This window comes from Filicampus tigris, chromosome 12, assembly GCF_054856515.1.
Source record: "Filicampus tigris isolate MCC_2025a chromosome 12, RoL_Ftig_1.0, whole genome shotgun sequence".
Lineage (NCBI taxonomy): Eukaryota > Metazoa > Chordata > Actinopteri > Syngnathiformes > Syngnathidae > Filicampus > Filicampus tigris.
Window position 1 is genome coordinate 22,797,574 of NC_141228.1, and position 23,857 is coordinate 22,821,430.

The window sequence follows — 23,857 nt, forward strand, 5'->3', positions numbered from 1 at the left end:
AATTGGCTGTTTTCTTAATGGACATATTTACTTTTTGGATTAAACTGCTGCAATGAACTAATATTGCAAAAAAGAATATTCCAAATCATTTTTATGCTGTATTATCAAAGAACTGCAACCTTCTCTGTACGCTCCTTGCTCAGAAGCTGAGGGTGGAGCATTAACAAGGAAAGAGCCAAATACAAACACACCTTCCTGGAAATGAGAGACTAATACTTAACATTGATGCTGGCTGGAGAGACTTTTATTAACCTGGTTGTCACCATGAAGATGAAAAGAAAAAGCCTTTCTTGGATATATTTGCATGCATGCTTGTATGCATCTTTTCAAGGTAACTTGCTTTTAACTTCTTTGGTTTTAAATATTTCTGGATGAGAAATGTAGAGCACACACTGACAGTTGAACTGAATTATTATTATTACCATTACTTGTGTGATATTTGTAAGCAATGAACACATTTTTATTCTTAAACATCACCTAAAATGTTGTTCTGGCATACCAGGGGCAATGCCAGGAAAATGAGGCAGTGAGGAAAAGTACTATAATATATTATTTTTCAGCCCTTCATTGAGTGGTTTGTTAGCAAGAGGTACTATACAACCAATTTTCATGAAACTAATATTTAAAAGTATGCATTTTTGCTTGATTAATATCGGCAGCATTAAGATGACCTATTACAACTGCCTTTAAAAAAAAAATTAAAAAGTGGCAGATTTTTTTTTTTTTTTTACTGAAAAATCACCTGTTTTCACATTTTGGGGGGTCTGAACGTCTTACATTTGATATGAGCGGAAAGTTGAAATATCAGGCAATTTTTCTTTTTTTGGTGGGGCATTAGATTAAAAAGCAACAATATAATCAGTCACTTTTGATTTCCATTGGGTAGTTCTCACATGAGCCACATCAGGTGTGTGAATGTCCATAATAGGCACAGCAATCATCCGCTTTGGTGGATTCTGCCTGTACGGCAAAGGCGTATAAATAACAGCACTGTTGTTACGACTCTAAGGTTTCAATTTTGCTCAATCCTGTGTGAAAGAGGTTTTAAGTTGTGTTGGGGACACAGAATGGAACCTATAATGTAATTCAGTGACAAAGCTGGTGATCCGATGTCCATCCAGGAGGTGACCCTCTGTAGCCACATCATGGATGAGTGAAAAACAACATATGATTTCCCAACTGCTGTCGAAGTTAGCAGCAAGTTGATATGGATGTTGATTTAGCGGTGAAACCCAGGAAGTGGAGAATATTTTAATGTTTAACAATTTAAAACCTTAATGTTTTTAGGTTTAAATATTAACAGAAGTTAATTTACCTTTGAACTATGCCTGCTAAAAGTGATGAAATGTTACTTCATACGTTTCGTGTCCAGTCAAGGTTTATGATGGTGACAGTTTGGCAAAGATTATTTTTATTAGGATAATATGATCCTATTGGCTATAATACACATATTGCTGCATAGATATAATTGACATGGACGTTGTACTGACTCAGTCTCAAACTACCACAGTTATACATTCATTGCATCCAACCATGACTCCAGGAACCAGTACTGTGGCAGCAACGCAAGATGAGAAATCATTCACGCTTGGGAAGCAAACAAGCACAGCAGGCACGAGTAGTGTGCTCAACATTGCAGCGGACCACCAACACGGAACAACAACCACGGAAAAGGATTCGAGAACCAAATTAAATACTACCATTTACACAGACACTCCAGAAACGACTTCAAATACTACAACGCCAGGCAAAACCATGACCACAACAATTCAAAACGCAGCCACGAGTCCTACAACAGCAGTAACATCCATGACAACTGCACCCCAAAACGCAAAAACCACAAATATACCGACAGTGCCAAAAAGCACAGAATCTTCAACCACAACAAACAGATCCGTGAGTACTCCCGACACAACCACGTCCACATCTGCAATAACTAACACATCTCTGACTATCATCACCAATACACGGCAAAACCAAACTATATCCACATCTAGCCAAGTGCCAAGCACAACAGCAACAACACACACAGCAATGACGACTGCACCCCACATCATAAATACAACCATATCCAAAATACTTGAAGTAATGACAATCACACCTGTGACTACAACCCACAACACAACAGTGGCTACCAAACATCAGAACATGCCCCAAACAGCTGAAACAATGAGTCCAATCACCACTACACCGCAAAACACAAGTATATCTACAACTAACACAACCCAAAGCACCACAATAGCAATAACGACAAACACAACAACCCAAAAGAAAGATACAACCTTATGCCAAACACCCGACACAATGACAAGCATACTTGTGACGACTGAAACACAAAATCCACCGAACACAACCATTTCGACAAATAGTACAACATCCACACTTGCAACAACGCAGACAAACATGACTCTCACAACCTTAAACACAACCATATCCACAAGTCCTGCACCTACTACTGTGTCCAAAAGCACAACTACAATAGCAACGGCAGAGCCAAGTACCACAACAACTACAACAATAGCTACAGCAACAACAGTGCCAAGTACGACAACTACAATGTCTACTGCAATGATAGAGCCAAGTATCACAACTACAACAATTCCTACATCAACGACAGTGCCAAGTACCACAACTACAGCAATACCTAAAGCAGCTACACAGCAAAGTACCACAACTACAACAATAGCTACAGCAACAACGGTGCCAAGTACCACAAAAATACCTACATCAACGACAGTGCCAAGTACCACAACTACAATTCCTACATCAATGACAGAGCCAAGTACCACAACTACAATAATACCTAAAGCAGCTACAGAGCCAAGTACCACAACTACAATACCGACATCAACGACAGTGCCAAGTACTAAAACTACAACAATTCCTTCATCAACTACAGAGCCAAGTACCACAACAATACCTAAAGCAGCTACAGAGCCAAGTACCACAACTACAACGATACCTAAAGCAGCTACAGAGCAAAGTACCACAACTACAACAATAGCTACAGCAACAACGGTGCCAAGTACCACAACTACAATATCTACAGCAACGATAGAGACAAGTATCACAACTACAACAATTCCTACATCAACTACAGAGCCAAGTACCACAACTACAACAATACCTACATCAACAACAGAGCCAAGTACCACAACTACAATACTGACATCAGCAACAGTGCCAAGTACCACAAGAACGGCAGAGCCAAGTACCACAACAATTCCTACATCAATGACAGAGCCAAGTACCACAACTACAACAATACCTAAAGCAGCTACAGAGCCAAGTACCACAACTACAATACCAACAGCAATGACAGTTCCAAGTACCACAACAATTCCTACATCAATGACAGAGCCAAGTACCACAACTACAACAATACCTACATCAACGACAGTGCCAAGTACCACAACTACAACAAAGCCAAGTACCACAACTACAACAACAAAGCCAAGTACCACAACTACAACAATACCTAAAGCAGCTACACAGCCAAGTACCACAACTACAATACCGACATCAACAACAGTGCCAAGTACCACAACAATTCCTACATCAATGACAGAGCCAAGTACCACAACTATAATACCTAAAGCAGCTACAGAGGCAAGTACCACAACTACAATACCAACAGCAATGACAGTACCAAGTACCACAACAACTACTACATCAATGACAGAGCCAAGTACCACAACAACTACAACAATTCCTACAACAATGACAGAGCCAAGTACCACAACAATACCTACATCATCGGCAGTGCCAAGTACCACAATATCTAAAGCAGCTACAGAGCCAAGTACCACAACTACAACAACAAAGCCAAGTACCACAACTACAACAATACCTAAAGCAGCTACAGAGCCAAGTACCACAACTACAATACCAACAGCAATGACAGTACCAAGTACCACAACAACTACTACATCAATGACAGAGCCAAGTACCACAACTACAACAATACCTACATCAACGACAGAGCCAAGTACCACAACTACAACAATACCTACCACAACAACTACTACATCAATGACAGAGCCAGGTACCACAACAACTACAACCATTCCTACAACAATGACAGAGCCAAGTACCACAACAATATCTACATCAACGGCAGTGCCAAGTACCACAATAATATCTAAAGCAGCTACAGAGCCAAGTACCACAACTACAACAACAAAGCCAAGTACCACAACTACAACAATACCTAAAGCAGCTACACAGCCAAGTACCACAACTACAATACCGACATCAACAACAGTGCCAAGTACCACAACAATTCCTACATCAATGACAGAGCCAAGTACCACAACTATAATACCTAAAGCAGCTACAGAGGCAAGTACCACAACTACAATACCAACAGCAATGACAGTACCAAGTACCACAACAACTACTACATCAATGACAGAGCCAAGTACCACAACAACTACAACAATTCCTACAACAATGACAGAGCCAAGTACCACAACAATACCTACATCATCGGCAGTGCCAAGTACCACAATATCTAAAGCAGCTACAGAGCCAAGTACCACAACTACAACAACAAAGCCAAGTACCACAACTACAACAATACCTAAAGCAGCTACAGAGCCAAGTACCACAACTACAATACCAACAGCAATGACAGTACCAAGTACCACAACAACTACTACATCAATGACAGAGCCAAGTACCACAACAATACCTACCACAACAACTACTACATCAATGACAGAGCCAAGTACCACAACAACTACAACCATTCCTACAACAATGACAGAGCCAAGTACCACAACAATATCTACATCAACGGCAGTGCCAAGTACCACAATAATATCTAAAGCAGCTACAGAGCCAAGTACCACAACTACAACAACAAAGCCAAGTACCACAACTACAACAATACCTAAAGCAGCTACAGAGCCAAGTACCACAACTACAATACCAACAGCAATGACAGTACCAAGTACCACAACAACTACTACATCAATGACAGAGCCAAGTACCACAACTACAACAATACCTACCACAACAACTACTACATCAATGACAGAGCCAAGTACCACAACAACTACAACCATTCCTACAACAATGACAGAGCCAAGTACCACAACAATATCTACATCAACGGCAGTGCCAAGTACCACAATAATATCTAAAGCAGCTACAGAGCCAAGTACCACAACTACAACAACAAAGCCAAGTACCACAACTACAACAATACCTAAAGCAGCTACAGAGCCAAGTACCACAACTACAATACCAACAGCAATGACAGTACCAAGTACCACAACAACTACTACATCAATGACAGAGCCAAGTACCAGAACTACAACAATACCTACATCAACAACAGAGCCAAGTACCACAACAACAGAGCCAAGTACCAGAACTACAACAATACCTGCATCAACGACAGTGCCAAGTACCACAACTACAACAACAAAGCCAAGTAACACAACAATACCTAAAGCAGCTACAGAGCCAAGTACCACAACTACAATACCGACATCAACAACAGTGCCAAGTACCACAACAACGGCAGAGCCAAGTACCACAACAACTGCAACAATTCCTACATCAATGACAGAGCCAAGTACCACAACAATACCTACATCAACGGCAGTGCCAAGTACCACAACAATTCCTACATCAATGACAGAGCCAAGTACCACAACTACAACAATACCTACATCAACGACAGTGCCAAGTACCACAACTACAACAACAAAGCCAAGTACCACAACAATACCTAAAGCAGCTACAGAGCCAAGTACCACAACAATACCTACATCAACGACAGTGCCAAGTACCACAACTACAACAACAAAGCCAAGTAACACAACAATACCTAAAGCAGCTACAGAGCCAAGTACCACAACTACAACAACAAAGCCAAGTAACACAACAATACCTAAAGCAGCTACAGAGCCAAGTACCACAACAACGGCAGAACCAAGTACCACAACAATTCCTACATCAATGACAGAGCCAAGTACCACAACTACAACAATACCTACATCAACGACAGAGCCAAGTACCACAACTACAACAACAGAGCCAAGTAGCACAACTACAACAATACCTACATCAACGACAGTGCCAAATACCACAACTACAACAACAAAGCCAAGTACCACAACAATACCTAAATCAGCTACAGAGGCAAGTACCACAACTACAATACCAACAGCAACGACAGTGCCAAATACCACAATCATTACATCTGCAGGACCAACAGTGCCAAGTACCACAACAGTTACAACATCTACATCAACGACAGAGCCAAGTACCACAACTACAACAATACCTACAGCAACTACAGTGCCAAGTACTACAACCACATCAATATCTAGAGCAACTACAGAGCCAAATATCACAAAATCCTTCACCACAGCAAACAGATCCACGAAGACAGTAACTTCAGACACAACCATGTCCACATCTGCAACAACCGACACATCTATGACTGCCATCCCAACTACACCACAACATAAAACTATATCTACACCTGGCACAATACCAAGCACCGCAATAACGACAAACTCACCAACTAGCCACCTCCAGCACCTAAATACAACCATATCCCCAAACCCTGAAACAATGGCAAGCACACCTGTGCTTACTGCAAGGCCAAACCCAATGAACACAACCATTTCCAGAACCAGCACACTGCCAAGCGTAACAACCATATTGACAACCGCCATGGCGAACAAAGGTAAGGGACTACTTCGATTTTGGTATACAATGTATTTCGTGTCTATTCAAGTCTTTGTGTTACACCATTTTCTTTTTGCCCTCCTTAATGACAGCAGGCTCCTCGTTTCTGGCCCATTTAAATATGAAGTTAAATGTGCTCGACGGGGTTAGCAATGACACCATCATTGAATTTGTTGAAGCGGTAAGTAGATTTTATGACTTGCTTCTGGTAGTGTTAGGCAATATTTCTTTTCGTATCAATGGTGAAAATCTTTTCTTGGAATTTTGACTTTGCCCTTTTGATTCAGTTTTTCAGAGAGCAGCTTCCGAGGGGCGTGTCTTACGCCATCAACATTATGAAGGTTCAAAGAACCGGCCATTAAAAGCTTTGATACAATAGCTAGCTAGCTACACGTTACACTGTACTGTATGTACTGGAAGAATGTCTGACTATCAAGACAGTGTTTTTTGGCACCAATACCCAAGTGTAGTGTAATTTCACTGATACCATGTACAAAACACATTTTTTAATGATTTTAAATGAATGAGTCCAAATGAAACTTTCAATACTGTCCGTGAATGTATTTTAATGTACGTATAACCTGACATTGACTGGCTGGAAACCTATGTTCCACTTTAGAGAAGGTCAAATTAAGTTCAACTGTAAATGCTATTGTGCATTTTGTCTTTTTCCTGGAAAAAAAAATAGCATATCTACATCTTTTTGTGAGAAACATACACAGTTAAGTGTATGTGGTGCCTTAGTATATGAATTACCAGTCACTGACTTTATTGGTCAACTCAAATGTTTAATTTAATACCACTCAGACAACATTTAAGAACAATTCAAAACACTAAAAGCCAAACCTTGCTCAGTCACTCTACTTGAACTTAAAATTCCATTAAAACCTTTTTTCCCCCCTCTCTGATTGTAATCATCCTTACATCCACTTGTCTACAAACATCTTTTGGTTGCCTTATATGAGGGTCAGGCAGGCCTCAATACACGGTAACTTGATTTGTTTTTTGTTGTTAGCCGTTTTGAATGAGCCATCCCCCGACACTCGCAAAAGGCACCAGAAGGAGTATCTGCCTAAAAAGCAGAGTAGACAGCAGCCGTCCATATGAATTAGATTTAAAAACAACACTGAAACCATCAGTTGGAGAGCTGCATCGTCCTAACCGACAAACCCTTGACGATGTCCAAAAATAGCTGAACAGTTTGAAGCGTTCTTGGCGAGATATGGACAGTAACTGGTCCACGAATTATGACGCGTCAACATCCTTGCACCCAGGAGCCTACAAGTAAAACACATTCTTTCAAACAAGATCCAACTCCAACTTTGAATACAGTTTCAATCAATGCAAGTGCATTTTATGAGTGAATATGTTTTATAATTCATATCAGTGTGCTTCAGTGAAAGTGTTGCCTTACAAAAAAAAAAATCCTGATAAATGTGACATCTGAATTGTTGTTATAACAAATAAAACTCACGTTGTCAAATTCAGTATGTGGCTGGCTCCATTTGTCCTGCAGATTATCGCCATCTTGGCAGCTCTCTCTACTTTCGTCCAGACACACTTCTCTCCTGGAAGGAGTTAAGAAGCACAAGCTACTGTAGTTGAGATGTGGGTTCTGTTAGCTTTGTTTTTCCCCGTTAAAATCTTACCTGTCCAACACAACTGTCTCACTTGATGCCTGCTAAGAGAACATTGATACACATCTCATGTTAAATGTTTTAAACAAGCAATGGTAAAAGCACATGGTCACATAATGCACAGGAAATACGATTCATTTTTAGGGTTGATATATATATATATATATATATATATATATATATATATATATATTTTTTTTTTACATTGAAAATGAAATGTAAAAATCAGATTTTTGTTACTTATAAACAAAAATGGAAACTAAAAAAAAAATAAAAAATGAACACATTTCCTCTACTATAGTGGACCCCTTTGCAGATTTCTTTCCCCAATCTTTTTTTTTTTTTGGGGTGGGGAAACAACCCGCACTTTTCTTGGAAAGCGCATATTGAAGGTTTGTTGGCATATTTTGAGTTTACAAAGCCCCCCCCAAAAAATTTTCAAAATGCGTTTCACTGGGCATCTTTTCACTGGGCAAATTTCACCATTCGCGGGCCCGCACATATTTTGTCCCTATTTAAAATACATCAAGTTATGAAGTGCCTAAATTAAAAATACACGAAAATGAAACAATCCAAATAAAAAAAAAAATGTAAAAGAAAAAAGTTGACCTGCAGGTGGTCAAGTTGGCTGAGGATATACAGCGCACCCGGTCCTGAGATCCTGAGGACATGCGCTCCGGTCCAGCCTTCTGCAGGGGGCACCGGGACAAACAGAACTCGCTGGACGCACTGCAAAACGCATTTTGCCACAAAAACAAATAATAATCGCTGGTTCAAATTAGAAGCCCCATCCCTTACCCCTAAAACTAGCCAGTCATAAACTACCATGAGAAAAACAAGTCTTACAGTTGATTTTCATTCAGGGTATTCATCATAATCATAAAGTGTTAGAAATAAATTCACAAATACATACGCTGGAAGATAAGCAGTACATCTCACACACACACACACACCTGTAAATATGTAAAGGAAAAGCTTTGTCCAGCCTGTTTCGCAAGTCGCCCTCGGAAAAGCAGCACCAAGCGACTCTCCATCTGTTTGGCGGACCATCGGCGATCAATGGTGATCCTGGCAGTCAGCCCCATTGCTGAAAGTGCTGCTTGCTCTTTGCCTTGTGGTGCACCGTTTCTGTGGGGACACCAAGTAACACTGGCTTAGCCAGCCGGCCATTGTATATACAACTGGCTTCATTACGTACATTCTTTTAGTCAACTAATTTATATTTCCCTATTATGCTTTTCTCTTAAATTATTCCATTTTTAAAATTCTTTTGCCTTCAAATGTTTTGTAACTATGTGAAGCACATTGAGTTACCTTGTGTATGAAATTAAAATACTTTGGGGCAAAACTACACGTGTACATACATGTAACTCGGTCACGAACAAATAAAAACAAAAGGCGTGAGGATTATTCATCGAGGTCCCCAGGAAACGTTTGATGGATTTCATCTCGTCACCTGTTGATTTGCTCATTGAAGCGGCCTCTCGGTAAACAAAGCACATCTTTGACCACCAGGCCAGTCTGCTGCGGAGTCACTGGCTTCCACTTCATTCGGCTTGCTTTGTTTAAAGAGGCTGTGTGAAAAGTCTGCAAGAGAGGTTCAACATTGATTTGATCATTTCTCATAATGGGAAGCAACACATGTTGATTCTGGTACAAAGAAAGGTCCTATATTTGGACGTTTTCTCATTTGTTGTTAATAATACATAACTTTTTTTTTTTTTTACCCCCCCCAAAAAAAAAAATCTATTAATCTTGACTTTCTATCTACCTATCCCAACATCATACGTTTCCTCATTGACTGGCTGAAGGCAACCACCTAACCTCATAATGTGGCTAAATTGACCAATATGGTTATTTGCCCTATAAAGGATAATAATACTATAAATTCTATTTTGGAGTATGTACTGGTAAGTAAATAAAACAATCTACTTTTTCTAAATTAAAAAAAAAAATCTCATTGGTTCCACAATGCAATTGGAGCCAGTTGATGATTAAAGATCTGATTTTCTATGTTCAAGTGACTTTTGAGCCAAAAGGTGTTTGTGAAACAGACAACAGTGCGAAAACAATTTGCATTGATCGAGTGATTACATCATGTGCTCCTTTGGCTTGAGATGAGATTATCAGCAATCAGCATGTGCAATACATTCAATTTGTGGAAGTGTTCATACAGCATCACTTAAAAAGGCAGGAGAGTCATTACCGGGGTGATGAGCCCCACAAGTTGAACCTCAGACTTTGTGTAGTGAGGAAGCACCTGAGACAGCAAACAAACATTGCAAGTCACACGAGAAAACAAATTGAAATGTTGAAAACTATGATCAATCTTTGTGACAGCGGTGTACAACTGCACTTCATTGTGAGAAGGATTTTCCAATAGTTGGTCTTTCTCATGAAGTTTAAGGAAGCGAAATAGAGAACAGTTGGACACCACTGTTGGTGGAATTAAAGTATAAATACTTTATTACTGGACTTAAGTACATTTCTCAGGTAACAGGGCTTCACTTGAGTATTTACTTTTCGGTCAACTTGTTACTTTTACTCATAGACAATAACATATCGGTACTTTGTAAGCCTTAGTTTTGTCAAAATAGTTGTGTTTTTTCAACCTCCATGGACATGAGGTAAAAGAAGACAGACGAGTCTTTTTTTTTTAAATATAATTAGCTAATTTATCATTTTTTTGTAAGCCGGTTCACACTTAAGCAAAGCTATGAGTACGTTTCGAAAGCATAAAATAGTCAAACCAACTCTAGCTAGCCAGCTAGCTAGCTCTTCATCGACAACTACAAAATGCATTCGAAATTGATTATTTTCTACTTGAATGTACATTTGAGTTTGTACTTTTTTTTGCCAAGTACTGGAGTTCAATCAGAAGGCCCGCTTCACTTTACATTATTTTCTCTTTTTACACAAGTAGTTCCAGCAAGCGCTATTATCTTTGGAAAGGCCCAATTGTTGATAAAGCCCTGGCTTCTATCAGATCTCTTGACATTGTGTGCAGGTTGCCATCTGTAGGCTGACGAGATGCTACCTCCATTTCTATCTCAATGTCCTCCATGAAGACGGGGGGAGGTGGGCGGCTTTCACAGTCGTCATTTTCCCTGGCTGGGGTCACCGTCTTGGGTTTGACCTTGTGCGGTCTGTCTTGCTGGGCTTGGACGTCCAGTGTTGGGTCTTCCTCACAAATACAGACCAGAGGATGCTCCAAGTTCTTCAGCATAAAAAAAACAGGGGGGGGGGGGGGATAATATTGTCGTCATCATTATCATTAGGAGTAACAGTAGCTATAACGGCCGTTGTGTTGACAGTACAGTTCTATTAATACTCCTTTTCATAATACGCTATTCTCATCCTGATATTGTCTGTCAGCCAAATTTGAGCAGTTTGCCCATAAAATGGTGCTAAAAAGTCATTTATTCATTTAATGTTTAGTGATTTATTGCAGAAATGAGTCAAATAAATGTTATATATCCATACATAGCTAATTTTTTGAACCTCATCTATTTAGAAAGGACTAGGCCCATCTGTTTTGAGGCCCTTGAGCAGAAACGTTTTCCTACGCCATGAAAATGTTTCATGTAGCTTTTTTAAATTAGACAAGTGTATAATTATACGCCTGTTTCAACCGCTTGCTCTGGCGATGACTTAAAAACTGACTAATGAATAATATGACAGCTATTTCAACATCGATGTTTCCCAAAGAGGTTGCGATTTCTGGTTGAAGGTCGCTCAAGTGAGCACATACCTGGTAGAAGCAATCGTCTTCCTCCAGCTCTTGCGTTGAAAGCACCTCACAGAATTCTTCAGAAGAGAACAATTCCATCTCAATGTTGTCCTTGATTGCCCACAAGGCCTGCTTCCTTTCATTTGGCTTCATCCTCGTTTGCAGCAACCGCAGACGATTAGCCTGAGAAGCGCCTAGCTTTGCTCTTTGACTTGTCAGCAGGACAATTTGTATGACTATTGACTATTAAAGATACAACAACAACAACAACAAAGACTTTCCTTTGATTTCAACACCAACCCTCAGATGCTCATCTTCTGTGAAGATTTTGGGCACTAATTTGGCTCATTTCGTCTCATTTAAGTTGTTTTCATTGTAAAACATACCTTTCCATTTTAAAACAGGGCCCGGCTCATCACCTCAGCTGAGCTCTGCCATCAACTCTCCAGCCCTGATTGGTTCACATTTGTACTCACGGACTGTTATTGATTGGCTAAGGGAACGTGTGGTATTCAGCGGAAAGGGAGGTTCATTGTAAATCTCCGATCGGACAGTACTGACCTTTGGACGCACCGACAGTCAACAGTCCCAAAAAAACGTGAGTGTTGAGTAATGACAGCTGTGATTGGTGTAACTCGACCATGCGGCACTTTTATCATGTTAATGTGACGTCCACACCATTGTCGCTCATCTGTGTGTCTCTCGCTGACCAACTCAATAATACACGACTGTAAAAAGTAACACTTGCATGATATCATAGTAGCATGGTAGCACATGTTCTTTGTGGCGCAAAAAATGTTAGGGACCTCTGTACAGTGCTGAAAAAAATATCAACGACATCGTTGATTAATCACCTTTGACTTGACTTCCATCACATCAGAGGTTGACTACAAAAAAAAAAAAATGGAATTGAGTTCAACCCTTTTTAGGCATTAGCTTTGTGTGCCTTTGTGTGTGTGTGTGTGTGTTAGGCCAATAAGTGTCTCTGGCTGCAGGTCAACAGGTGAGGCAAGAAGTACGAAGCCGTTCCGTCATCAGGTATGAGCTCCAGGAACTGTGCGGGACTTGTCTCCATGGCAACAACGACCAGCGTCTCTGTTGGTGCGACGGTGTGCAGAAATCTCAGACCACAAATATTACACAAACTTAAAGTTGCATATTCTGTATATCTGCAGGAATTAGCATGCATTGCAGCTAATAAAGTGACTAAAGTGAAGGCTACTTTGTTTACACCGACCGAATTTGGGGTGAAGCGTCTACCTTTGAGAGCAGCCAACAAAATGCTATTGTCTGACGCGCTTCTCGTCCGACTGCAGAGTTCCGGGAGCAGCTTCTTCCACCACAAATCCTAAAGGTTGAACAGAAGGGTATTTAATCAGCTCGCGAGGAACATAACACATTCGGTTCATTTGAAAATAGAAATATTGGGATTTTTTTTTTTTTTTAAAACATCCAAACCATCACAAACTTTCACAATAAAGCCACGGCATCCAGTGAGGGAAACCGCGTTCACACGAGTACTGACCATGTATTGATCTTGCAAGTGGTGATTGGCGTAGGCAATAATAGCCTGCGGGCATCGGTCCAGAAGCTCTTCAATGCTGCAATCGTACTGCCCCCCTCTGGTGGCACATAGAAGGTGCAGGCTGAAGCCCCATAACGTTTTGTCTGGCAAACTTTCCAACAAGGGTGTGACTGCGCCCACAGGCAGCGATGGTCCACACAAGAGCGACTGCAGAAAATACAACATGGGGTCAATGTACAGCATCGACAATGGAGATGGGCCAAAGTCTTACCTGCATTTTGTGCAACGCCTCCTGGTGTTGAAAGTTGGTACTGTGAGGTGGACTGAGAATAATAAGCCAGGGATATAAAGCGCCATAATGGGAGCAGGAATTGATCTGAAACGAAACACACCAATGACGCAGACATTTTAGTAGACGATGACTAGATTTGAATTTTTTTTTTCTTTTTACAATGCATTATTTTCAACTATTGTTTTATTCATCTATAGAGTTTAGAGGAGAAAAAAGCCCATCAAGTTCAGCAACTTTACCAGATCGTCAGCGCTTTTCAGTGACCTGTGCGCCGGAAGCTGGCGCAGACCTTTGTCTGCGCTCGTGTGGATCAGTCGGTCGATGTAGACGGACGACAATCGGAAGAGAAGCTCCTGGATGACGGCCTCTTGTGATGATGCCATAAGCATTGCCTCCCAGAAATCCACCTGTAAGCTGTTTCCACAGCCCAGCACCTAGCGACACGTACGCATCAGAATTTTTTATATTATTTGTTTCAGCTTTGCACACACATGCACTCGTACTGACTGACTGACAAATAGCATGAAAGATGAACTCTTCCATTCGCTTGTATGTAGTTGTGTGCAGTTTTGTGTATTCAGTGTTAAAATTGCACTGTATTATAAGATATAAATATAAGAAAAATTAATACAAGAGAATGTATGGATTAGAAAAAGAAAAAAGAAAAAAACAATCAACCAGGCGACATCTCGTAGCTGGAAAATCTTGTAAGACAATGCAAAATGTCCCACACCTGAAATATACGGTCCACCTGTTCAAGATGAACTTTGTTGTTCTCATGCAGGGCAACCATGGAAGCCACCAGCAGGCCAGGCTGCGACGTGGCCATCTGTTGGCTTAACGCGGTGGGACAGACCTTTGTGTGCTGGCCCCCACCTCCTCCATGCAGCAACAGCCTGGGCTCCTCAATGAAGCCGTACACCAACACCATCTAAAAACACAGCGTGAGCATTCGCAAGTGCATTTCTTTCCGTCAATTCAGAAAGTGAAACTGACTCCACTCATTCTCCACTAATAGGAGTCGAAAATTGTCGAGCAACCTCAGCATGTCTCTCCATCAGCTGCGCGTACTGTGGCAGGTCATCCAAGCGCAGCGTCAGGGTTGCCATGGTGATTGTCAGCGCAACAGACACGCCGGCGCCGTCCTCCAGATGCCGCAAGATTTGCAGTGTCCGGGTCGGATTGACATTTGTCATGGTCGGGCTGGCGCACACGCTGATGAGCTGCGAGGGTTCCGATTGGCTAAAAACGTCGATGACCTCATCCGCGGCTTCCTGGGAAGACAAAAAAAAAAAAAAAAAAAGAGTCACGCGTGGCGATCGGGCTTTCGTCGCGGTGCAAAACGTGTGGCCGACATCTGCGGTCGACGGGGTGGCCCGGGTCAGGTGTTTGCTTTGCGCTATTTGTGTTAGGCGTCGACATTACCTGGCTGAGATGCTGCTCAGTCTCTTCTAAAAGGTAATGCTTCAAGTAAAACAAAAACCCCGGGCCGTAGGAGTGCGGGCTGCTTGGGAGGGGGCGGTTCCTGGCCATCACATCCGTGACCGACAGGCCCGACATTCGGTAGTAAGGCAAAGCCTGATGACAGTGTCTCTGGCCTCCCCTTTTTGATGACAAGAAAACACGAGTACGCTTTAAAATGCTTTTGTGTAGGATTGAGAATCTTCCAATAATTTGTCAAGATTTCGCCTCCTGGGGAAAACTCGAGTTTTGAGTGAGGGGGTCGGGAGGCTTTGCTACAGGGTAGTTGAGTGGTGGGGGGGGACCTTGTTTAAGAGCACCTTACCCCTCTCGTTTATTTATTTGAACATGCCTCATTTTTGTTGAGATTTTATTCGTTTTAGTATCAGCTTTTCTCCCCAAATATAAGGAGTATTTGTTGAGCGCAAGATAAATAAAAAAAAAAGTCACTAAAGGAAACTGGACTCTTCAAACAACTGACCTTGGTTAACTATAGCAACGGATACAATACCAAAATAAATGCATTAAAAGTCAGCCCCGTAACTGACAAATACAAAAACGAAGGACATTTTCGCAATAATTCAAATGAGTTTTTGTTCCTTTTACAGACACAAGACGTAGTTTCAGTTCATTTTGTTTTTTTTAAAGGCATTTTCGTTTTCAGTTTATTTCGTTAACAAAACTATATTTTTTTCAATTTTAGTTTTCATTAACTATAATAATCTTGGCACAAAGAAACCCCTTTATATCGATATACTAATAAATACGGGCTGATGCCTTAAGTCCTCCTTAAGCCTGACCAAAATATTTTGGTCTATTCCATTCAAAGTTCCTTTTCTTGTTGCACTGAGACCCCCCAGGCCCCCCCCCCCCCGGCCCCCAAGTACATGCAAATGTTTTACTGTTACAGCTCTAAGGAGGGACTTTTATTTCCTGCAGGTCAAGTCGAGCTGAAACACATTTTGGAGCGTAACAAGATGACGTGGGAACGGCCGACCTGCTGAAACAGTCGGCCAGCTGAGCGCAGTTCTCCCTGAACGCCTCCTCCATCTGCGTCAAGTCTGCGGGGCCGTCGGTGTTGTGCCGCTGCTGTTGTTGTTGTTGTGAAGACTGCAGCAAGCCCGCGCGCAGGAGCAGGTGAGCTTCACTGAGGAGGTGCCAAAGACTCTGGGCCTGCTGGTTGTTCTGTGCATAATTCTGGCTGTATTCAACCTGGCCCACGGACGGACGGACGGACGGACACATTGAGGACGTGTTGTACAATTGGTCGAGGCGCAGCCGCAATGGCGTCTACTTTACCATCTCGTGGTAGAGAGCGAGCGGAGGGACCGTTTCAACCACATAAAGGTTCCATCCATGTCCTACAGCGCTGGTCTCCTTGGGAGCAGACATTGGCCACTTCCTGCTCCTGAGGTCAAAAGGTCAGGCAGTCTACTTGAAAAAGCTCCAAAGGCTCTGATACACACTTCAAGATGTTAAGTTGAAATGCTTGAAAAAAAAAAGTTTCGAATTGGCAGCCACAGCTTTACATACACCTGAAAAATTATCCTCATATTTATTAGGAATAAAAAATAAATAAATAAATAAAGTGAGCAAAAATAGAAATGAAACACTTAATGAGATTTTGCTCCCACTTTTCATGAGCTGAATTGAAGAAAAAGTCTTCAAACACAGCGATCTATCTACTTGTTTTGCATTCGGTGTTACATGGTATTCTGTAATTAAAAAAAGGGTTGTGGTTAGGCACTGCAGGCTGGAAAAGGTGCGTGGGGTTGCGACATTGACTCTAAAAAAAAAAAAATCGGAAGGTTGGCTATTTAAAGAGCTGATTTTGGCAAAAAAATAAAAAGTTAAATGTTGGGTACATGTTATATTCGCTAAGTAGAGAATGAGGGAAATAGTTGATGTCTACTCTCACGGGGTAAACCATGAATTCAAGTTGAGTTGCAACTATTAGTCTGTGAGCAGAGGCACACACTCTCGGGGTAGTTAGCTGGGTTAAGCTTGGATTGAGTTAGGAAATAAAACGTGCTGTCACTTTACCACTAAGCTGCAAAGTCAAACTGGAATATAGTATATTTGCTTTTGTTTTTTTTTTTAAAGATTGGTTTATGGGACATTTGAAAAAGTTCACATGAACATTAATGATGCAACCAGCATATAAAAACACTGACAGAATTGGACGCAGGAAGGATTGGCATCGCAACTAATCTGAGAGTATCTAAAACGAGGAATTCATTTTTACCAAGCAAAAAAGAAAAATTGTTACATAAACGTCCTTCTTGCTGAAATTGTAAATGTTGCGCATAATATATACTTTGTCTCAGGGCCTGATTCACTAAGATCACACTTGCTTGGCGCTAAATTGTGTGACCGCGCTAACAGGTCACATGTATTGTTGCTGAGCGTGTCGCGCATCATTTTCACATTTTTTCTGCACTCGTTTGAATAATCATAATGAATTATTACCAAAATAATGGTGATTTTTTTTTTCCATAATCGAGCAGCCCTAATGCACACACATATTTTTGAATCATTTAAACGCCTGTTTGCCTCAGTTTAGAGGCAGTTGATTTACTCTCACAACAACATTGGGGTTGTGTTCATCTCGATTGATGTTCCGAATATATAATCAACCAATCCTGACATTTTGTGTGAAAAAAAAAAAAAAAAAAACTCGGATTATAATCATGTAACTGGCTCCAATTCTGTCAGTTCATTGGCCCTTCAAGTCGGGTTTTGTCCATGAGAAACGGGCACTTTGAAGGTGTTGGCGTTGCAGCTCAGCCACTCGAAAGGGCCGTCAGGGCTGGAGGAATCTTACAGGAAGGGGCGTGACAGAAGGCTCTCCAGAGCTGGCGTGGTGGTGGGATCGATTCCCACCGCCAGGAAAATACCCGTCAGCATGGTGTGTTCTTTCAACATGCTAAAATGTATAACACACACACACAGTAAATTGCGGCACCGAGCCAAACGTGCCCATCATCTCGAGTGATGATGACCATGTCGGCGCTTTAGCGTGTTGAACTCAAATGGGCAAACGGTAGACGCTCGCGCGGATCTGGTGTGTGCGTCGTGTTTTCGCCGAAAGCGACATACAGGCCTCGCCGCTGCGCGTTGCGTTCCGTCTCCTCCGGTGTCTCGGCGTCGGCGGTGGAGAGCAGGATGACGCGACGGCCGTGCACACACAGCGAGCGAAGGCCGATAAACAGCTGCATCCGAAGGGCACACACCTCAAGGTTGCTGGGTGGACAAGCCTACGAGCGCACACACACACAGTTGAGTGTTGTTTTATTTATTTTTTTTTTTAAACAAATACCAGGCTACTTTTTACAGTACATTTATCTTTCAACAATTTATACACACATTTTGTAGCTCGGTCATTACTCTACAGGGCTGCTTGATTATGAAAAAAATATTAATCCCGATTATTTTGGTAATAATTGAAATCACGATTTATTCAAACGATCATTTATTTTTTTGGGTACAACACAAGAAAATGTTTAAAATTTAAAAAATATAAAGCCAAATAAATTTCTTTGAAACACTATAATTATGTAAGTTTGAAACAACATTTATCAAATGTGTTATTCTAGAATCAGAAAATGTGCAAGTGTATAAATTGAAGATTGATTTCCTTGTGTGTAAACAAACAGTGTGTGGCATATAAATGCACATTAATAATCGTTTTATACAATTATGCCAATTTTGTAATCGTGGAGTGTATTAATCGCAATTGTAATTGAATTTTGATTAATGGCACAGCCCTATTATTCTGTATTTATTTTTCATTTGCTTAAAATCAAAACAGCACTGACAAATTGAGAGTCGGCACAGGTCTCAACGCCCCCGTCGCCGATCGTGTCTATACGGGCATCCGGTCGGGATTTACCGCCCGTGCATCAAATTGGGCAAAATTGGCTCGGTCAAGACTCTTACCCTCATTGTGGTATCGATGTAGGGGTCCTGGAACCGGGCTGCGACGGCGGCACAACGCACCGTGAAGCACTGCAGTGCGCTCCTAACACACAATCAGACAGTTGACAATCATATATGGCAGTGACATCATTCAACGAAATTAACGTCATGATGGTGCAGATGTTAATAAAACATTTGTATCGTAAACGCAAGTACGGTATTATCCTAGGCGGGTGTCCGACAGCAATTGACGGGGCTCCTCGGTTTACAACAGTGCCAAAATCTGGAGGTTACGCGACACAAGAAGGCAAGCTTGGTTACCACTGCACTGACTGTTTTGTATTTGACAGTTTCATATTTATGGCCTACAAGTGCTTTTGATTCAAATATTTACCGTAATTATGACTTAACTCATGTGTTAGTCATGACGTGGGTTACGTAACAGAGCTGCACTGTAAACTGAGGACCCCTCTACTTGTAATAACAGGCCCAACAATTTGACAGACAAGAAGACTGACTTGGTAATGACATGTAACAGGTGGTCCGTCAACACCGCTTCCAAGATCTTCTCTGGATACTGATAGGTTGAGAGAAGCTCAACTCCGCCTTTCAGGCTGTACAGGTAGCCAGTGGTGGGAAGGGAGAAGAAGCAGAACACGCAACTTGGTTCTTCAACCACAGGCTGGCAGCCTGCAGGGACAAGGACACACAAAGAGAGTAAAAAAACAAAAACAAACAACAACAACAAAAACCCATTAGACTATGAATATTGTGAAAGCTTTTCAAAGACATCTTCTGATTGGTCAGTCAACTTTTTGATACTCTCGATTCCGTTCGACTCACTTGTAAATAATGGTTGCAGTTTCAGGGAGTGAAGCTGCGTCTCCTCCACACTGCAGCCCTGAAAGTAGTCTGGAGTAAAACGCCTACAGGCAAGAGATACCACCAAGAAAAGACAAAAAAAAAAAAAAAGTCAATCTTGTTTTAAAAATGTGATTATGAATAATACACACAACACACCTGAAGAGAACATAGGAGAATGAGTTTTGTCCTCTGTCCTCCAGCCCTGTTTTCTCAATGCTGACAGGGATGTCACATTCTTGAGCTCGCTCACCCAGCAACTCCTGATGCCTTGGAAGGAGCAGGAAGTCAACCGGGTCCTCAGTTTGATCTGTGCACAAGCACACCCACACACGCAAGCGTCAACATTGATTTTAACCAGTTTTTTTTTTTTTTGTTGTTGTTGTTTTTTTGGGTGGGGGGGGGGTTGCTCTTAGTTTAATCATTGTGGTTGTGTAATGTGAAGACACTTAACGAGGTAGGAAACCTTATTTCTATAAATCTCTGGAAGTATTTACATTTTCAAAAGATGGCAACGTTACAAGGAAATTACAATGTCCCATCACTGTTCTAACAAGCCCGCAGAGTACTCATGTGGTCTCCGGGGGCTACCAGGTGACCCCTTGATTAAAAGTCGACTGTGTAATACTGATTGCGGTTGAATATTTCAACTTGTTTTTGGATCAACAACAGCAGCAGCAATGTTGCTCATTTGCGAACCATTTGAGCTTTGCGGCTCATACATGCAATAAGGTACAGTCCGCGTGTAGCTCTTTGCATTGAATCACCATCTTTGGGCGCTTCCGATGACTCCTCCGGCACAGGATCGTTGGGCTCATAATTAGCGTCCAGTTTCAGGACCAGCACCTCCAGCTCAGCTTGCACAGCCACATATCCTGCACACAGCGCCACCTGGAGGGAAGACGGACCAACGGGAGTTTTCACTCAAATACTACAATACATCAAACAACTTCATTCATCTTGCTTTTTAAATCGTATCATGGTTCATCACTTAAGTGTGTCAACATCAATATTCATGTGAATGAATAGATCACAGCATCAATCGAATGACGATGAGCCGAAAGGCGAGGCGAAGATACCCGTTTCGGTTTAGTTCCCGGAAGATGCAGGATGACGGAGCGTTCGAAGTCCAGAAAGGAACCGTTTTGGTTTGAGCGCTGATCTAGAAGGAAAACGAGAGAGATGTCAGAGTGAAAAAAAAAAAAAAATGCAAGAATGGATTCGGCGCCAGTTATTGACTTGGAAGTGGACTCAAAGTAGCTAAAGCTGCGAATCCAAAATAGTTTGAGCCAAACAAAGACATTTGAGTGTTACCTGGGCTCTGGCTGGCGCTCTGCTGGCTGTTTGACGGCTGCGATGGAAAATCACAAAGCATACATTTGAAACAAAAGCAGAGTGGATGACAAAACAAGGTGAAGTGAGAATTAACACACGGCCACATTTGATCATCAATTTTTTCAAATGCAGCTGACTCTACACATTATAAATATCAAATACTGGGGGCATTGTGGTGGTTTTGTTAAAAAAAATTTTTTTAGAAAAATCCCAGAGAGTACAAGCTAATACAATTGCCGATGAAACATTTTCAACGTCAACTGGATTGACTGTGACGGAAAATGAGCAAAAACAGCAGACGCCAAATCATTTGCAACACACTGGAGCAGCTAGCTTTGCACTTACCAAGTTTGGCTGGTTCTGCCTTCTCAAAGTAAACAGAACCAGAGAGTTGTCGCAGCCAACCAGCAGGTCACCTGTCAGCGGGCAACACGCAACGGCCACAGGACGCTCCGAGAAGGGGATCTCAATGATCTCCATCTGCACTCCGCCCCGCTGGGACGCCCCACCAAGTAAGTGGCCCAACAAGCGCACCCCAACGCGAGCTTTCTCCTCGGCCTGGGCAAGTAACGGGTGCAGTCAATGAAATAAAGGACACAGCACGTACGGCATACTCCAATTAGGACCCGGAAGCCATCTTCTCACATCGGCCTTGTGGATAAGCGCTGCACAAGGCTCTTCGCGCTACGTTTGGAAATATTTTCACAATTCCAAACAAGCCGGGTTGTCTTTCAACATGAGTATTCGATAAATGCCACACCTGGTAGCGCCAGTTGGTGTAAGCTCTCAGGTAGGTGGCGCTGTTCTTTTCCTCTATCGTGACCAGGTAGTCTCCTAAATGTGATGGGGACAAGCAAAGAAGAGACGTTGGCGTGATTAAGCACGCGAGAGGCGGCCCGTGTGACGGAGGAAAGAATATCGGTCACCGATGTCGCTGTGCAAGATGCGCCTGACAGTGCCCATGGTGGCAAAGCGACAGATAAGAGGGCAGCCCTCCTGCTCCACATTGTAGGCCTCCACCTGATTTCAACACAACGCAGTCACAGTCCCGCCTCCATTCACAAATCAGTTGTGATGATAAAAGACGGAGGCTGGTAAGTGCACCTCACATGTTTTTTATTTATCCACATTTGAAATCTATTTTCATGCAAATTGACTAGTAAAAGCCGCTGACTTTTACTTGGATTTCCTGTTTTCAACTTCTCCCACCTTCCGCTATATCCTCTGTTTGTTCCTTCCAAACACCATAACACTCTTACTATTGTAATATTTTGCATATTAGTTACATCAATATAAGATTCAAGATTTTTTTTTATTTTTTTTACATCTCAAAAGCCTGGCATTTCGATAGGGGCGTGTAGCCTTTTTATATCAATTGTAAATGGATGTGTTAATCCAACAAAAAATCTTTGATTTAAATGTGATCAACGTGGACTCCTAACTGACCCACACCGAATTCCTAATAATTCTAATAATCACCTTGCATCCTGCAGTGGTGACCACGAACAAGGCGCCGGCTCCACAGCAGACCAAGGCGGGCTCCTGCTCCACCTGGTCACAGGGACAATTGGCGGCTGTCATCAGCTCGAATGCTAAATGCCGTTTACGTTGTCTGGCTTGACTTCGGCGAGCTGCGCTGACCTGCACTATCTGCTGCGAGGCGTAAGGATGGCAGTTGTAGACGTGCACCATGTTGAATGCGCCGTTAGGAGAGCCGACGCAGTGGAAAGAGAAATTTCAATTCCGTGTTCTACTTTCTCTCTCATCTGCAAGACCCCGAGACCCTGAAAGAGCACAGACAGATGAACCATAATTCAGTTCTTAAATCATTCCATGGAATGTAAGGACACTTATTAAGCAATCGCAAACATGTCACGACTGTTAAAATAGTCAGCCACAATAACTATACTTTCAATACAATATTTTTAAAGTAGCAATGTTTAAAAAAAAAAAAAAACAATATACTGTGAATAAAGATCCACAATGGTTAAGTCGCAAATGTACAGCGAGTGTGTGTGTTGTATTCCTCTAATCGATATCACATGCTGCAGTCTTGTGAGCCGAATCAGGGGCGGCAACGCTCGACTTGAGCTACTTTCACCTTCCCTCCGTTCACAGTCGACTTGCACAGTAGCGCACTTACGCCCAAATAAACCTAAGGTTTTCTTTGACGATACCTGTTAGTCGTGTAATGGGGCCTTTCTCCGCTTCATGGTCGCAAGCAGCAGATGAACGCTTTCACGCCGCAAAGCAGGAAGTTGAAGTCAACCACAACAACGGTGGATACGCCCCCCGTGCTCCCATTGGCTCGCTCATTTGCCCGGGGTTAAATACATTTTTTTTTTTAATATTCCCATGACATGTCTTTCTATAAAGCCAGTCAGTCCGTT

The 23,857-nt window shown here is 41.9% G+C and overlaps 2 protein-coding genes across 6 annotated transcripts; both read right to left on the reverse strand.

The window, feature by feature from the left end:
- Positions 1–7,475: 7,475 nt before the first annotated feature.
- LOC147139200 (uncharacterized) lies at positions 7,476–12,585 on the reverse strand. 3 transcript variants are annotated; one of them, XM_086047960.1, is made up of 10 exons: positions 12,462–12,585; positions 12,097–12,318; positions 11,383–11,562; positions 10,552–10,605; positions 9,802–9,932; positions 9,299–9,473; positions 8,955–9,074; positions 8,358–8,389; positions 8,183–8,276; positions 7,476–7,986 (listed from the first exon to the last, which is right to left on the reverse strand). In XM_086047960.1, the coding sequence occupies exons 2-10, from the start codon at positions 12,226–12,228 to the stop codon at positions 7,954–7,956; spliced, it is 951 nt and encodes a 316-aa protein (XP_085904086.1). In that variant the 5' UTR covers positions 12,229–12,318; positions 12,462–12,585; the 3' UTR covers positions 7,476–7,953. The 3 variants fall into 3 exon arrangements, with proteins under 3 accessions (XP_085904086.1, XP_085904087.1, XP_085904088.1); XM_086047961.1 differs by having other exon boundaries at positions 8,358–8,386; positions 12,097–12,561; XM_086047962.1 differs by lacking the exon at positions 10,552–10,605 and having other exon boundaries at positions 12,097–12,561.
- Positions 12,586–12,700: 115 nt separating this feature from the next.
- hps3 (HPS3 biogenesis of lysosomal organelles complex 2 subunit 1) lies at positions 12,701–23,762 on the reverse strand. Of its 3 annotated transcripts, XM_086047956.1 has the most exons (25): positions 23,645–23,762; positions 23,109–23,251; positions 22,947–23,018; positions 22,394–22,487; positions 22,228–22,301; positions 21,813–22,025; positions 21,447–21,483; positions 21,212–21,294; positions 20,900–21,023; positions 20,292–20,442; positions 20,115–20,197; positions 19,790–19,961; positions 19,293–19,374; positions 18,453–18,610; positions 18,178–18,279; positions 16,653–16,761; positions 16,351–16,565; positions 15,318–15,495; positions 14,933–15,166; positions 14,626–14,823; positions 14,132–14,326; positions 13,872–13,976; positions 13,601–13,807; positions 13,336–13,423; positions 12,701–13,170 (listed from the first exon to the last, which is right to left on the reverse strand). In XM_086047956.1, the coding sequence occupies exons 2-25, from the start codon at positions 23,157–23,159 to the stop codon at positions 13,043–13,045; spliced, it is 3,153 nt and encodes a 1,050-aa protein (XP_085904082.1). In that variant the 5' UTR covers positions 23,160–23,251; positions 23,645–23,762; the 3' UTR covers positions 12,701–13,042. The 3 variants fall into 3 exon arrangements, with proteins under 3 accessions (XP_085904082.1, XP_085904083.1, XP_085904084.1); XM_086047957.1 differs by lacking the exon at positions 18,178–18,279; XM_086047958.1 differs by lacking the exons at positions 22,394–22,487; positions 23,645–23,762 and having other exon boundaries at positions 23,109–23,195.
- Between the last annotated feature and the right edge of the window lie 95 nt (positions 23,763–23,857).